Here is a 17,828-nt window from a genome sequence, read left to right on the forward strand (position 1 = left end):
ATTATATTATTATTTTTTTGTGTTCGGTCGGTTTCGGTTTTTTTGGTCGGTTCACCCAAAATTTCTAAACCGACCGAACAGTGGCGGTTTGCACCGTCGGCGGTTTTTTCGGTTTTCGGTTTAAACGGTTTTGGTTTTTTCGGTGTTCGGTAGGTCGGTGTACACGGTTTTTTCGGTTTTTCGGATTTTATGCTCAGCCCTATTGTGAACTACTAAGAAGTGTTTTTGATATTCTCTCTGTTTTTTTTGGTGGTGGTTGAAAAACGACTTGTCGTTGGCTTGTTTGGAATTTGTTTTGTTGTGGGACATTCTTCACATTCTTTGGCACATAAGTTACTACACATGTCAATTATATAGAACTATAATTGTGTTGTGTTAGTATCAAATACTTGTTATATATTTTAATCGATATGAGATAATTATGATAGGATACTATTAATTTGTAATCCTAGATTGATAAAGTAAAAAAATGTATATTTAATTAATATTGGTGAAATAATTGTGAGGACCAGTATCATCCCGAGAAGATGTGGCTGACAACTGCTTAGTACGTAAGCAAAGTCTCTTAAATTTATTATGGGGTAACGGTTTTGAAGTTAACATGACTTTACTATTATTAGTCTTATTTTAATTTTTTTAATACTTTTAACAAGTGTAAGAATAGTGAGCTGCTAAAATTATAATGTTATGCATGCATGGCCAGTGCGAATAATATTTTTAGACAATGAACCCCTAACATAGTATTAACATAGTATTGGGTACCGATTGTTTTTAGGGATATTTGCGGTTAAAGTATCAAAAATTTTACTTTTTTTATACTTAAGTACTATTTTTTTTTTTGCGTTGAAAGTACCACAATGTTATTTTTTTTTGCATTTCGGTACCAATTATTAAGTTTGACTTTTGACTAGTTAATAGCCCACGTGTCAGCAAAATGTTCGTCCACATTTTGGCATTTTCATTTCCAAAATGAACAAAGTTTTGGTATTTATCTATAAGTAAATACAAAATTTTGATATTTTAACCGCAAATTTCTCTTATTTATTTTTTAGAAGACAAAAATAAGTTTTATGATTTAATTTTTATTTTTCAATACAGATTTATTTTTTAATTTTAATTGAATAGATTTCTAATATATTTTTTAATTTTAAAGTCAATTAACATATAGTTTTATATTTTAAGCTATATTTTAATTTTAAAATTGCTATAGGGTTTGAAAAATGGAGAAACTAAAATAAAATAAATGATGCTTAATTATGCTCAAAACGTGACATCCAGCAATGGTGGTTGTAGTTAGGGCCGGCCTTGGGCATAGGCGGGTCAAACCTGTGCCTAGGGGTCCCAAATAAAAAACTCTAATTTTTAAAAATGTATTTTTTTTCTATACAAAAAGGCCCATAATTTTACAAAAATATAATTTTATACATAAATATTGTAAAAGTATTAAAATTTTCCTTGGCCCCCAATGCTCATGGGACGACCCTGGTTGTAGTATAAATTAAGGGTTCAAAACATGATTATATTTTTTGTTTTTTTTTCTACTTTGTTTTTCATAGAAGTATTTTGTTTAATAGCGTAATTAAAATATAAAAAATAATTAAAAAATATTTTTAAAATGAAAAAATATATTAAAAATCTAGTTTAATTAAAATAAAAAAATAAATTAGTAGTGTTAAATAAAAAATACATATTACACCCTAAACTTATTTTTGTCTTCTAAAATATAAATAAGAGAGATGCGGCTAAAATATCCAAACTTTGTGTTTATTTACATATAAGATACCTAAATTTTGTGTTTACTTACGGATAAATACCAAAATTTTGTTATTTTGGTGGTGAAAGTACCAAAACGTGGATCGACCTTTAGCTGACAAGTAGCTATTAACTGGTAACAAATCAAACTTAACGGTGGTACCAAAATGCAAAAAAAAAGTAACGTTTTTGTACTTTCACCGTAAAAAAAATGTTTTGGTACTTTAGCTGCAAATATCTATTGTTTTCAATTACTACCCATAAGTACTTTAACATTTTTGGTACATAAATAAGTTATAATTTTTTTTTTCATATGATGGTGTATAATATAATTACAAGAAATGTCTCACCAAATTTTATGAAATTACGAATAATTTAAAATTCTGAAGTGCACACACGTATGTTTCAAAATGTATATGTTCGTGCAACAAACTTTGCTTGCTTGCATGAGTTGGAAGAAATCAATGCTCTGATATAGCTTCTAATTTTAACATTATAAAATCTTGTTGAAAATTAATTATCTCAAAGATGATAAGGATCCAGCTTCATACGGCAAAAAATAAATGTTTATTGGGAGAAAAAGTTGTCTTTCATTTTTATTTTTATATGGATTGTTCCACATTCAAAGATTCAAACTCACATCTGAAAGATTTCGTCCTCGTTCAACCATATTTTTTTAAATAAAAATGGTGATTTCATTATTTGTTAAAACATTATTTATTAAAGTCAACTTATATCCCTTTCAAAAAAACATTACTTGTTCAAGGCAACTTATCTAAAACATATATAATAAAATTAATGACAACTATGGCTATATTTTTATATATATACAAGCAAGCCGTGCGGCAAATATATAAGGGAATAAAACGTTATTATTTTCCATCACTCTCACATTTGAAGATTTCTTCAGCCCAAACAGTCAAACAAAGAACAATATTGGTACTGATCTGCTTTTTTTCTCTTTTTGAAATTCCAATGGCTTCTCAAGATAAACAGCTTCACTTTCTCATGTTTCCTTTTATGGCACAAGGCCACATGATTCCAATGGTAGACATAGCCAGAATGCTGGCAAAACGTGGTGCCAAGATCACCATAGTCACCACACCAGGCAATGCTGCTCCTTACGAAAGAATTCTTGCTCGAGCCGTTGAAACCGGGCTTAGCATCGATCTAATCCTACTGAAGTTTCCTTCGGAAGAAGTAGGATTACCTAAAGAGTGTGACAGTTTGGACAAGTTGCCGAACCTAGAATGGGCCGCAAAACTCTTCCATGCAGCCTCTATGATGCAACAACCGGCAGAGAAAGTGGTCGAAGAGCTTAATCCGAGGCCAAATTGCATAATAGCGGACATGTGTTTGCCTTGGACAATCAACATTGCTCGAAAGCTCAACATCCCAAGGATTTCACTCCCTGTAATGGGCTGCCTGTGCCACTTAAGCTGGCTTAATGTGCATAGTTCCAAGGTTCTTGATAATATAAGTTGTGAAAATGAGTGCTTTGTTGTGCCTGATCTGCCAGAACGGATTGAGGTTGCCAAAGCTCAGATACCAAGTAAGAGATTTCTTGACCAATGGATGGTAGCTGAGACAGAATCTTATGGAACACTCATTAACACTTGTGAAGAGTTGGAGTCAGCATTTGTCAAAGAGTACAAGAAGAATGTGAGGAAGAACGGTAAAGTTTGGTGTATTGGCCCGGTTTCGTTATGCAACAAAGATAAATTGGATAAGGCTCAAAGAGGTAACAAGTCTTCTATTGATGAATATCAGTGTCTCAAGTGGCTTGATTTGTGGGAACCAACTTCTGTAGTGTATGTTTGCCTAGGAAGCTTATGTAATTTGGCAACATCAGAGTTGATAGAACTTGGGCTAGGATTGGAAGCTTCAAACAAGCCTTTTGTTTGGGTTATAAGGGGAGGGAATAGTGCTTCTGAAGAGATAGAGAAATGGATCAAAGAAGATGGATTTGAAGAAAGGACAAAAGAAAGAGGGTTGATAATTCAGGGCTGGGCTCCACAACTACTAATCTTATCACACCCTGCTGTTGGAGTGTTCTTAAGTCATAGTGGGTGGAATTCAATTCTTGAAGGAATATGTGCTGGGGTTCCCATGGTTACATGGCCACTATTTGGTGACCATTTTCTTAATGAGAAACTTGTTGCACAAATTTTGAACATAGCTGTGCCTCTAGAGTTGAATGAGAAAGTTGGGGTCATGGAGAAGAGGGTGACTATTAAGAGGGCTTTAGAGGCAGTGTTGGATGAAGGAGAAGAAAACAAGGAAAGAAGAGAAAGAGCCAGAAAGCTTGGGGAGATGGCCAAGAGAACCGTTGAAGAAGATGGGTCTTCATACAAAAATATGACAATGTTCATAGAAGAAATTATGCAGCTTGGATCTAGTGATCAACATTAAGAGTTTTAATGATGAAAAAGTTAGATTTTTTCATGTTTGGTTATTGGTTGATTCGCATGAAATCCATTTCGTTGACTACCAAACTTGTTGTGCTCGTTTCATTGGAGTCTTATGCTTTACATGTTCTGTTATGGCAGTTAAGTTAGTTGAAGCTGTTGTACTCTTAGCTAATTCATTTGTGAACTTCTAAGAAGTTTGATATTCTCTCTGTTTTCTTGGTGGTGGTTGAAAAACGACTTGTCGTTGGCTTGTTTGGAATTTGATTTGTTGTGGGAAATATCTTCATAATCTTTGGCACATGTCGTGTTCGAATTTTTATATAGTAATAAGAACTATGATTGTGTTGTCTTAGTATCAAATACTTGTTATATATATAAATCGATATGAGATAAATATGATAGGGTAATACGAATTTGTAATCCTAGCTAGATTGGTAAAGGAAAAAAATGTATATTTAATTAATATTGGTAAAATAATAAACTTAAAGATGGTCCCCATCAGATGTGGCTGATAAGTGCTTAGGAGGTAGTAAAGTTAAAGTCTCTTAAATATTATTATGGGGTAACGGTTTTGTAGTTAACATGAGTTTATTATTATTAGTCTTATTTTATTTTTTTAGTACTTTTAACAAGGGTTAGAATAGGTAGCTGCTAAAATTATTTGTTTGTACTTGAATGTAGGGGTGAATACTGGTCAAGTTTTCAGGTTTCGGATGCATCAAGTTCGAGTTTTGCAGGTTTCGGGTGAGGAAATATGGTATCGAACCCGACTAAATTTTTCAAATTTTTGGGTAATTTCGGATTTCGGGTGGGATTAGGTTTCAAGTTGGGTTGGGCCGTTCATGGGTATTGGTAAAAGTTTTTCAAAAATACCATTTTTTGACATTTTTTTTGTTTACTTTTAACATGTTTTCTTGCCAAAAAAAGATAGAAAAATTACAAATAAAAATATCAATTATTTTTTTACAAGCTTTTTTATTTCATTAAAAATTATGAAAATGCATAAGTTCTAAAGTCTAAATTCTAAAGTCTTGATTAGTTGGTTTTAAAAGGAAAATCATGAAACATAAGTTATAGAAAAGAAATGTTGTGATTTTAATGCATTTCAAGAAACAAACTACAAAAGAAATATAGTTAAAGTGTTAAAAACTTTGTTGAAGATGTTTTTCATTAACTAAAAACAAGAGCAATTAAGCAAATGTATAATTTAGCAATAAAAGAATAATATAGAATTTTTACGTGGTTCAACAGTTAAAATCTGCCTACATCCACGAGTTAATTTATTGAGATTTGTGTTCAAACTTTTTGAAAGCAATTTCACATAGACTTTCTTAGTACAAAATAATGTCTATTTACAAATGACTATTCTCAGGCTATTTATAGGCCTCGTTACAAGAATCCTCTCTTAATCTTAGGGATTGCATTACCCATATCAGGTTTTAATTGGGACAACAAATCCCGTAGTTTAAACACAATCAATCACATTTATTGTAAATAAATATCTCTAAACAATAAGGTTAATCAAATGGTTTGAACTAAATCTCCTGATTATATGGATTTCCTAATAGCATCTCCGTGTACTAATTTAACGCATCTTCGAGCTTGAATACTGCTCCAGCGCGCTTTCGAGATTGCATATAGCTTCAAGCTCATCATTTCAGTTGTCGCTACCTCCTTGCTTGAGTGGTCTTTCGAACTCACCTTTTGGAGGAGACTCTTGTTGCCTTCAAGCTTGCAACTCATGCTCGAGTACAATTGATAGCTCCAGAACTTCGTGTATATTTGTATAAGTATAAAGTTAATACTTATTAAATACGAGCTCACATCTTACGAGCCTACATTTCGATATTGTTTATTTATTCTCGAAATTTGAGTGTAACAAACTTAAACTTTAACATACTAATTAATTTTAGGGTTTCACATGTTTTCCATTCAGTTATTTTTAAAATAATTATTTATTTTTTAAATATATATGTTCGAATTCCCGTATGCCTTATATTTTAGAACCCGAACCCAACAAGTGTTTGTTAGGTTTGGATCGGGTTAGACCCGAATTGGGCGGGTTGCGGGTCCGGTGAGTTGTGCGAGTCAAATATTCACCCCTACATGAATGCATATATTTATATCTTGTCAACTTTTTCTATTTTTTATTATCAGATAGTTTATTGGTTTTTCAAGCCAAAGTTTTTATTTTTTTTGATTGAGTTTATGAGCTTAAGTTTTTTTTTTTTTTTTTTTTTGTCATTGTTGAAAAGCTTTTTTGTTTAATTTTTCGATCTAGCTCTTTTTTTGGTAATGATTTTGCTTATAGGACGCCTAATGGATTGGTTTCCATGTCCTTTAATTAGACAATAAACTACTTTGACGGAAATGATCCCCTATTTTACTATTATCTTCCTTTCATTTTATGGTGATTCATTACTTTTTAAAAAAAATATATTATAATTTCATTAATTAAAGGCATATTTATTTATAATTAGGATCATACGTTTCTTATATTAGGACTTAAATTTTACATCCATGTTACAAAAAAATTAATAAAATTAAATTGTGTATCTTATTTATTAAAAATTAATTGACAAATTTGACTTTTTGTAATTAAAACATGAAGGTTTAATATGATCTCGCACATAAAATTTTGAAAAGTAAAATATATAATAAACTTACTTTTATATTATATAATTTTTTTAAATGAGAAAATTTTATTACAATTGTTCCAATGATGATTATAATTTAAGAGAATATATAAAATCTCAATTTAAAGAAATAAAAAACTTTCAACTTTTTTTTCTCTAACGTAAGTATATATACATATAATTTCCTCTCAATCTCCATAAGTGCACTCTGTGACTTATGTGATTGGTGCAATTGTTGCTGGAATCATAAGTATACTATAATTTGCACAATAAATCTATATCTTCTCCATTAGTACTTGCACGGGAATTGTATATGAGTATTGCTATTAAACATTATATGAGTAATGCTATTAAACATTAATGCTGTCCAATACCAATATGAAATAGTGTATACGATATTGAATTGCACTAATAGCGATACTACAATTTATGGTGGCGTTGGACACCATTATTGTCCTTTAGCATTTCTCATTGTATATAAGTCTAATTTTTGCTAGAGGAAATTACATTTTATATGAGATTTTTAAAAGAGTGTGCAAAATATGGTTTTTTTTTCAAAAAAAGTTAATCTATGACTTTTTTTTTAAGAATTTTCACTTTTATGGATTTATTTTCCCATATTTTTGTATAAAAGTTGGTTTATGTCATAGTTTTACTCTTAATCAAATTTGGAAGGGTATGTTTGTAATTTGATTATTTTTTTTTTAGGTTATTTGTTTTTTTATATTGTTTTTATATTACTAATTTTATATTAAATTTTTCTTTGGTTGTTTTGCAATTTTTTTTTTTTTTGTAATATGAATTGTTTTTAAAATGATTATTTATTTATTATAAACATATTTTTTTTAAGATTGTACGTTTTTTTTTCAAATCCTGGGTAGGGTAACCAATTATTTGATTGATCTTAAAAAGAAATCCTAGAGCTAGGTTAAATAACATGCACTAGGAGAGGTAACCAGTTATCCTAAGATGAGTAACTTTCTGCCATAAGAAGGGTAACCAATTACCTAAGAGGGGTGACGAGTTAATCATATTAAATATGAAAAGAAACATCAAATTTGAAGGAAAAAATAAAAGAACACTTCATTAAAAAAGGAATAAGAAGTAACTATGATTTTAGTAACATAAGTAACTAGTTACCATAAAGAAACCATAAATATACACACACCAGAACGTGAAAGTAACCAGTTACCCTCAGAAATATACACACAAAGAATGTGAAGGTAACCAGATACCTATTCACGTTTTCATATTTTTAGTAGTTTTCTTTCCAAATTTTGGTATTCCTATAAGTGTTACAGTAAAAAGAAAATGCTGAAAAATTTGATTTGATTTTTTTTTACATATAGTGGAAAAAACTATAAAAAAATTACAATAATAAAAGATAATAAATAAAAAAAATAGTAGAATAATTATGTAATGTTAAAATATATGTGTGAAAAAAAAAAGAAAAAAGAAAGAAATAGAATGAGAAAAGAATAAGTACAAAAATGAAAAAAAAAATATGAAGAAAAAAACAAAAGAAATGATGAATGAAAAAAAAAACGATGAATAAATAAGAATGAAAAGAAGAAGAAGAAAAATAATGGAAAAATGAAAAGAAAAAAAAATATGAATGAAAATATTGGTAGAAAAAAATGAAAAAAAATGGAAGAAGAAAAAAAAACTCATATGTGTGAAAAAAAGAAAAAAAAATGGAAGGAGAAAATAATAAATATAAAAATGAAGAAAAAATAGAATGAAAAAAAAAACTGAAAAAATATGAAAAAAAAACAAAATAATACAAATGAAAGAAAAAAATAGATAAATGAATAAAAATGAAAAAAAAAAAAAAAAGAAGAAGAAGAATGAAAAAATGGAAAGAAAAAAGATGAAGGAAAAAATTGGTAGAAAAAAAAAGAAAAAGAAAAAATGGAAGAAAAAACAAGTAAGGAAAAAAGAGAAAAAAAAATGATGGAAAAAATTAAAATAAAATTACCTTCAAAATAAAAAAAAAACATAACTATGATAAAAAAATGTGACATTTCCATATTTTAGTTAGTTACTAATTATGTTTCTCATAATTTAACTTTTTTTTTAATAAATTTCCCATACAAATTAAGAAAAGTATAACTACTATATTTTTGCATATTGATATCATAAAAGCCATATTTTTTAAAAATTCCCTTTTTGCAATGGTTGATAGAGATAGTAGATATCTATGAACTTTTGAGAAATAACTGTAAAATACCGAATAGTTGCTTTTTAACCGTTGTTGAAGTTTTATTTTAATTTAACGGACATGGAGCTTAAAGATGAGCTAGCTTAAACTTCATGGATTTCAAATGGAAAAACTTACTACAGATACTCAACTGTGGTGACCAACAAGTCCACTAAGAATATCAAATTTGTCAAGCTTTTGATATCCAAACTCTATGGCCCAATTGGGTCTCATCAAGACTGGTGATTTTTATACCTTGTTGGCTTTGAAATTGCAGCTATTAAGATTCACTAAAAAATTAAAAAAAGAACCAACTACGGAAAATACGCGACTATAGAAACTTAGAAAATTAAACCGTGAGAACCAAAATTAGCACAATATGTGAACATAATAATAGTGAAAGAAAGTGAACAGAAACAATAAAAGAATGATGAACATAAAATAAAGACACCGAGATTTATACTGGTTCAGCAAAAGTTCAAGAAAATGTACTTGAGAAAGTCAGAGAGCAATTGAGAGAAAGCTCTAGGTCGTATCTCACTTACAACCAAACATATTCTCTCTTTCTTGAAGGACAAAACCGAATACAAAGCTCTCAATCTCTCTTTAAAGTTTACAAATTGATTCTATCTTTTAAAATGACTCTCACAACACTTATTTATTTCTAATAAGTTTGTAAACGACTTAACTCTCTTGATCAATAAAAAAAACGGTTAGAGATTTGACCAATAAAAATAAAGTGTCAATAATTAGCAGAAGTAAGTAAGTCTACGAGGAATAACTACCACATGGCTCAACAATACACCTGCTAGGAAGAGCCTTGAGTTTCTTTAGGCCAACTACAATGCCGATTGCCATAAACGTAGTCAGTTGACTTTTTCTGACAGGCCACATATAAAAAAAATAGCTTAGCATTAGAGCCATGCGTTGCCAATTAATATGGAAGGAGCCGTTGCCTCTGTGAGGCAACAGTGCCTTCTCTATATTTTATTATTTTTTTTGAACTATATATATATATTATATAAGAAATGTATCTGTTTGGTAAAAAATGGTAATATTAAAAAAAATTCTTCTATAAATACTCATCTATTTCATTCAATTTTCACACCATTTCATACATTTTTCTTCCAAATTATCAATATCACAAAATTTATTTTTTTACCAATGGATTCCCAAAATTCTCAAAATTTTCCAAATTCTCCAAATACCAACTCCCAAAATCTAAATTTTCAAAATTCATCATTTTCTCCATATATCAATCCCCAAAATCCAAATTTTCAATATTCTCATTTCAATCAAAATTTTCAAAATACTCCTTCTACTAATCCTCAAAATCCAAATTTTCAATATTATCAATTTAACCAAAGTTTTCCAAATTCTCAAAATTATCCCATGTCCTCTTACCCTTACCAAAATTTTGGCTCTATTGAGACACCCCAACAAGCTCCATTCTTCACACCAACAAATTCACTACCATATGCATTTCATATGCCTTCCCTACACCAACCCGAAATGGTTTCAAGAAATTATAGGCCAAGTATGGAAAAGTCTAGTATTGATTTGAATCGTGAAACATCATCGACATCTGTCTCTGAAACCCAACCTGAACATAGTGTTGAGGGTTGGAAAATGTAGTTCTACACAATGAAGATGAATCAAGGCATAAATGTAAAGTCAGCTGGAGCAAGGAAGCCACTATACTTCTGATAAGTGGATGGCTTAATACATCTAAGGATGCCATTGTGGGGAATGACCAGACTTCTACACATTCCTGGGCTCGAATCGCAAATTACTTCAACACCAACCAAAAAGGTGAGCAAGCAAGGACTGGAAGGCAATGCAAAGACCATTGGAACAAGATGAATCAAAAGGTGGCGCGATTCAATGGATGTTATAAACGAGTTCAATTAGCACATCACAGTGGTTGGTCTGATGAGCAAATTCTTGAGAATGCACATCAATTGTACAAATCTGAAAATAACAACTCAAATTTTCTGCTTGTGGATTGTTGGAGATTGCTAAAGGATGAGCCGAAATGGAATACAATGTACCAAACAAAAGGTGGTAAGAGAACAAAGGTGTCAGATATAGGGGCATTTACTTCTTCTTCCAATGCAGATATCAGTGATGATGAAGTACGTGAAGTGCGCCCTATTGGCCAAAAGGCAGCAAAGAGAAAAGGGAAGGAAAAAAAAGACACACATGCTAGATTTATAGAGATTAGTGAACAGAAAGCATCTGCATTGGAGAAATTGGTGGCGATAAAAGAGAAAGAGGCAGAAGATAATAGGATGACAAAATACATGGATTATCTCATCATGGATACGTCGCATATGACTCATGAACAAAAGAAAGATCATGAAAACTTGTGTACTTATATTAAGAATAATATCCTGAAGTTGTAATTGCTATGTATTTTTATCAACCGCATTATTATGTATTTTATTTTATTTAAATAAATTATCCTTTATGTTAACGGCTATATTTCAACGGCTACATTTCAACGGCTATATTTTAACGGCTATATTTCAACGGCTATATTTTAACGGCTATATTTCAACGGCTACATTTTAACGGCTATATTTCAACGGCTACATTTCAACGGCTATATTTCAACGGCTATATTTTAACGGCTACATTTCAACGGCTATATTTCAACGGCTATATTTTAACGGCTACATTTCAACGGCTATATTTTAACGGCTATATTTAAACGACTACCATGTCTATAAATACCAAATTTCAATATTCCTTTTACTCAACTCTCCATTCAATCCTTCATTTTACTCTTTCATTCATCTTTCATTCCCAAATATCATATACTCTAAGTTCAACAATGGATTCGCCAAATTCTCCGAATCCATACGACAATATGAGTCTAGAGGATATCATAATTGCAGAGTGTACTGACGATCATGATGATCAATATTTCAAAGCGGTCATGGATGGGGGTAGCTCAACAAGACAAGGAAGAAAGAGAGCCCACATTGATAGAGGTCATGTAGAAGGACACCAACGTTTGTTCGATGACTACTTTTCTGATGAACCAGTGTATACAGAATATCAATTTCGAAGAAGATTTAGAATGCGTAGACATGTATTCCTACGCATAGTGCAAGCTCTAGAAAATCATTCAGAGTATTTCCATACGAGGTTTGATGCAGTCGGTAGAAGGGGGCTTTCGCCATTACAAAAGTGCACCGCTGCTATGCGAATGTTGGCATATGGAGCGCCTGCCGATTATGTTGATGAGTATGTTCGAATTGGTGAAACTACTGCTATTGAATGTCTAGTCAATTTCGTTCGAGGAGTGAATGATATTTTTGGGACCGAATATTTAAGACGACCCAATGCTGGGGACATTCGTCGCTTACTTCAAATAGGGGAGGTGCGTGGTTTTCCAGGCATGTTGGGAAGCATTGATTGTATGCACTGGGAATGGAAAATTGCCCAGTTGCATGGAAAGGACAATTCACGCGAGGTGATCACGGTAGGCCAACAATCATGCTCGAAGCAGTTGCATCACAAGATCTCTGGATATGGCATGCATTTTTTGGTGTTCCGGGATCCAATAATGATCTGAACGTGTTAAATCAATCCCCATTATTCACTGAAATCTTACAAGGGCAAGCTCCAAGAGTTGAGTTTACAATAAATGGCACACAATACAACAAGGGGTACTATCTAGCAGATGGTATCTATCCAGAGTGGGGTACATTTGTTAAAACTATCCCACTACCTCAAGGAGAGAAAAGAAAATTATTTGCTCAATGCCAAGAAGCGGTACGTAAAGATGTTGAGCGAGCATTTGGAGTACTTCAATCTCGTTTTGCTATTGTACGAGGACCTGCACGTTTTTGGCAAAGAGATGTTCTCAAAGATATTATGTATGCATGTATCATATTGCACAATATTATTGTCGAGGATGAAAGAGATGCATATGAGAGTTTGGTTGATTTTAATTATGATGACGGCCCTACAAACACCCCAACAGTTGAAGTATTGCATGGACCTATTTCTGACTTCCCGACAATGCTGCAAAGAAATGCTGAAATTCGTGATAGAAATATTCATCGTAATCTTCAAGCAGACTTGGTGGAACACATATGGTCAAAATTTGGAAATCATTTTAATTAGTTTTTTTTTTAATTATGTTAGATTGATTAATTACGATTATGTCATTTTATAAGTTTTTTTTAAATTTAGTCTAATTTAAATATCATGTACTATTTATTTATATTAATATATGAATTTAAAAAATTTAGTATGATAATATTTATAATTATAAAATGATATATTAAATAATAATATGTGGGGACCATGGTTGGCAATTTTTAGGGTAGCTTGCATTGGAGTATTTTTAAGAAATATGTTGCCAAAAGTGATGTGGATGAGAGAGAAAATAAAAAATTATATTTTTTAGTTGATTTAGACATTTTAGGCAATGTTGGAGTAGTTTGCATTGGAGATGCTCTTACATTCACCCATCTTCTCCAGCAGAAGTTGCAATCTCAAGCTACACATTGTCCTAATAAGGAAGACAAAGATACACCAAGGAATGGAGTTTCCAAAGTTTTTGGGGTTGGATTGTATAAGATTTGTGTCCAAATGGTCTTTTTACTTTTTTTTTTCTTTTACTTTTCTAAATTATAATTGCCTTTGAAACAAGATATACCCCATGTATTGGGCTTGATATAATAACTTTGTAACTTTAAAATCACCACCATATACCAAATTGTTGTATTGATACAATAACCACCTACTATAATGCAACCAAAGTCTTTGGAGAACAAAAAAAAAAACCTAAAATCTCCCACATACCAAATTGTTGTATTGATACTTGGGTTATTTTTTGAGAAATTAGTGAAAATAGCATATTTTTGAAGTGATTTTGTATTCTGGCATACTTTTGATAATCTTTTGCAAAATAGCCTATGTCTAAAATTCGACTAGTTGTCTAAATTTTTTGACTTTTCGACCGCCTGTTTGAATTTTTCAACCGCCTGTCTAAAATTTTTGACCAGCTGTCTAAAATTTTCGACTAATTGTCTAAAATTTTCAATAGCCTTGTGTTACATGGCATTCCGATATCTAGTATCGAGGCTTATGAACATAGTTAGTCGTTGTTTTATTTCCCTTATTCCTAGTTTGAATAATGAAGTTGTTATCTACTGCCTTTTATTGGAAGATTATTGGTTGATGACCATTAGTGGGGTATCTATCATATGCTTATTTGGAAAGAAAACCTAGTTTACTTTGCTCTTTGCTCTCATGGGAAGCTTGATTGCTTGTGGCTAATTAGACATTTAGTTAAAGTTTCTGTTAATGTTTTATTTCTATTGGTTATTGTAAACGGTTTAGTAGCCGATGTTGGTTGATTTTGCTTTATGAGCGTTATCTTCTTGTAATAGACTATGTTTGATTGATCTATTAATGAATATTTCATTTACCTTAAAAAAAAATCCCAAAACCCACCCAAAAAAGAAAATAAATAAATGAGCTAATTTAGGACACAACTTATTAGTATGAACCAACCAAAAAGAGGAGATTTTTCACTTTGCAAAGGATCCTTCATTTTGTTATTGGAGACCTAAGTACACAATACACACACCTCTAAATTTAAGTGTACCCTTTGTATAAAAAAAATAATAAGATTTGTACACTTCTTGGATTTATAGAATAATTTGTTGATTTGAAAATATATTTATATATATATATATATATATATAAGAGAGGCTCAAGCATGTGTTATTTAGGGTTACTAGGTGGTAGCTATGGTTAATTCTTCTTCTAATAATTCTTATATGTGCTAACCTCCTTTATTATTACTTTTGATCCTCGCAAATATATGTGTGGTCGTCTCACATATTTGTTAAATCTCATTTTTATTTATTTTTTGATATGTTTTAGTTCGAGGAAACTCTTTTTTGTTTTTTTTTTTTTTTTTGGGAGGAGGGGGGGAATTGGAACCATTGTTATATATTTTTAGACATTAGAGGAAGGTGAATTCAAATCTATATATCTTGGAAAAATGTTTTATGACCAAGTGTCTTGTTATATTATTAGCTATATGATTTTCTTAAGTTGATTAAAATCTTATCAATTAGTTTGGCAAGAATTAGAGGTTAAATGTCATTTCCGATTTGATGAATGTCACTCACTTGCCCACCACAATATTGTTATTGAATTTATTATTATTATTATTATTTTTTAAAATAGACGAACTATATAATTATTTTACAGAGAATGCCATGATGTCGGTGGATTTTAGAAAAATAATTAAGGACAAGAATTCTAGATAGGAAAATTAAATGTGGGTGAGGATTTTTAATTTTAATTTTTTTTTCTCGAGTTGAGAGGTATTCAAATTCATGATTGACAGTTCATTAATCTCGTAAGATAACATGTTCCAGGAACTCAATATATATGTATATAGATAGATATCATTACCAAATTACATTTATGTCCTTCACCATTGTACTAAAATTACAAAAGAAAATTATAAATTGTTGAAACATTTTCATAATTATACACCACATATATAATTTGATTTTGAGTTTTGTATTGTCCTACCATGTCAAAGTAGTACTAATAACTTGTGTGATTTATAGTTCATAATAAATTGAAATTATTTCTTTTTTCATTGAATTATTCTACCAATATGTTGTCTCAAGTATTTTATCTTCCTTTTAATAATTATGTCAATTTTTTTTATTCACCAAAGAAGAAGAGGTTGTTATAAATATTGTATTTATTTGATAGGTAAAATAATGATGTTTGTGAATGGCCAAAGTGTGACAATCTCTTAAGGGTAATTAATTTTGTAACCAAATTATTATTATTTAATGTTTTTTTTTTAAAAATTATTTTGGCTCCATGTTTGTACTTCATTTTAAGCAATATTATATATATATATATATATATGTGTTGGCAAATTTATGAAGCTTGGTACACGTGAATTTGCCAGAAAAGATTTTCCCAATTAATATGGGGACAACATAAATAAATAATGTTATACTTAGAAATAAAATAAAATAATGCTATGCCTGCATGGCCATGAATATCTAACACAGTAATATATATATATATATATATATGAAACTTTACTTGGATGCAAGAAATTAATGCTTATATATATTCTTTCAAAGGAATATTATAAAAATAGTGTCCTTTATATATATATTATAATTTTTTTTATAGAGATTTTACTTTAAGTCTTATTGGTGATATTTTTAGTATTTCTCAATCCGTGAATAATTTTCGGCATGATTTTTTTTTATGACCGTGTATATTGTAGCTATTTAGAGAATCCTGTAAATTTTCAGAAAATTCTAAATAATTTACAGTACCGAAAATTAGGTTCAAACATGTTGCTTTCCACATGCATAAAAAAATTAGTCACGCGTGCAACAACATATTTGAACCTAGTTTTCGGCACTGTAAACTATTTGAAATTTTCTGAAAATTTGCAGAATGCTCTAAATAGCTACAATATATACGGTCATAAAAAAAATTACGCCAAAAACTGTTCACGGATTGAGAATACTGAGAACTCCACTGATTGAGTTTAAAGATTAAAGTGAAGCCAGAATTCCTTTTTATATATATATATATATATCATTCAAATATATGCAACATTATAAGATATTTTTAAGAATAAAATAAACAAAAGATCATAATTAATGTTCTCTTCCTGAAACGTCTTATATAGGATGGTGAGGATGCAGGTTCTTGTTCACAAGGGATAGCTGGCCAATTCACAATCCTACCCAAAAGAAATAAAGAAGTTTTATTGGGTGAAAAATGTGGGTTTCGTCTTTATTATTTTTATATGTACTATTTGGAACAAAGAGAAGAAAATAAATGGTAAATGTCTAGCTATTTTTAATGTTTGAATATATATCTATATATATATAATTAAGTAAAAATCCATTTGCACCACCAATACTAGTTACTCCTCTTGGTGCCATTAGCATAATTATACGGGAAACTTGGCTAGATTTTTATAAGTGACTAGATAGTCGGTTTGTAAAAATGCTCAGTATAGCACAGAAAAATAGAACATGGATTAACCTTTCTTCGTGCTTGATCTAAGTTTTTTGTCACATTTTACTATCCATTTTTTACGATCACATAACATGTCATATTTATTAGCTCTCTCTACAAGGACTTAACTATTTGATTACAATAAATAATTATTTGTTTGAGTATTATTTAATATTGATAGTTAATCTAATCAATCTTAAGATTAAAATTTTATTGATGCTTGTAGATTTCTTTCATAGTTCTCTCTATCTACTATTTTATTTTTTTACTATTTTATATTTTGTGTTTGGTTATTAGTTTTAACATTTATTAGCATAGTAATTAATGGTTTTGTTTCAAATATTTACTATTAGATTTTGTTACTACTTTAAACTCAATAAATTCATAAACTAAAAACATTTAAAATAATTTTACTCACATAGCATGATATAGTAATTAATAATTGAATTTGTATAAGATGTTACCTCGTGTTTTGTCGAAATTGAATTACTTGTGTATCGATTTACCTTGAAACCTTGCGTAGATTGACCACCTGATTTTTGTGAAAAAATGGTTAGTAAATCTATGATGTATGTTTATAAAGAATTTGAGAAAAAAATTGATAGTAAATCAATAATGTATAATTATAAAGAATTTGATAAGATGGATATAGTAAATCAACAGGTGAATCTACAAATAAGTATATAATAAGCACTACAAAATTAAACATGGCCTTCTGTCCTACCAGGATTCAAACCTACGCTCGGTAGAGAAAAGAGAACAACTTTACTATCTCAACTAACT

The 17,828-nt window shown here is 30.1% G+C and overlaps 1 protein-coding gene and 1 pseudogene across 1 annotated transcript; both read left to right on the top strand.

The window, feature by feature from the left end:
- Positions 1-2,727: 2,727 nt before the first annotated feature.
- Positions 2,728-4,169, top strand: LOC133834107 (UDP-glycosyltransferase 73C6-like). The gene has a single exon (XM_062263612.1). It carries the CDS (start codon positions 2,728-2,730, stop codon positions 4,162-4,164), a length of 1,437 nt encoding a protein of 478 aa, XP_062119596.1. The 3' UTR covers positions 4,165-4,169.
- A 6,342-nt stretch (positions 4,170-10,511) lies between these two features.
- Positions 10,512-13,136, top strand: LOC133780189 (uncharacterized; annotated as a pseudogene).
- Positions 13,137-17,828: the final 4,692 nt, after the last annotated feature.

Source organism: Humulus lupulus, chromosome 5 (genome assembly GCF_963169125.1).
Source record: "Humulus lupulus chromosome 5, drHumLupu1.1, whole genome shotgun sequence".
Classification (NCBI taxonomy): domain Eukaryota; kingdom Viridiplantae; phylum Streptophyta; class Magnoliopsida; order Rosales; family Cannabaceae; genus Humulus; species Humulus lupulus.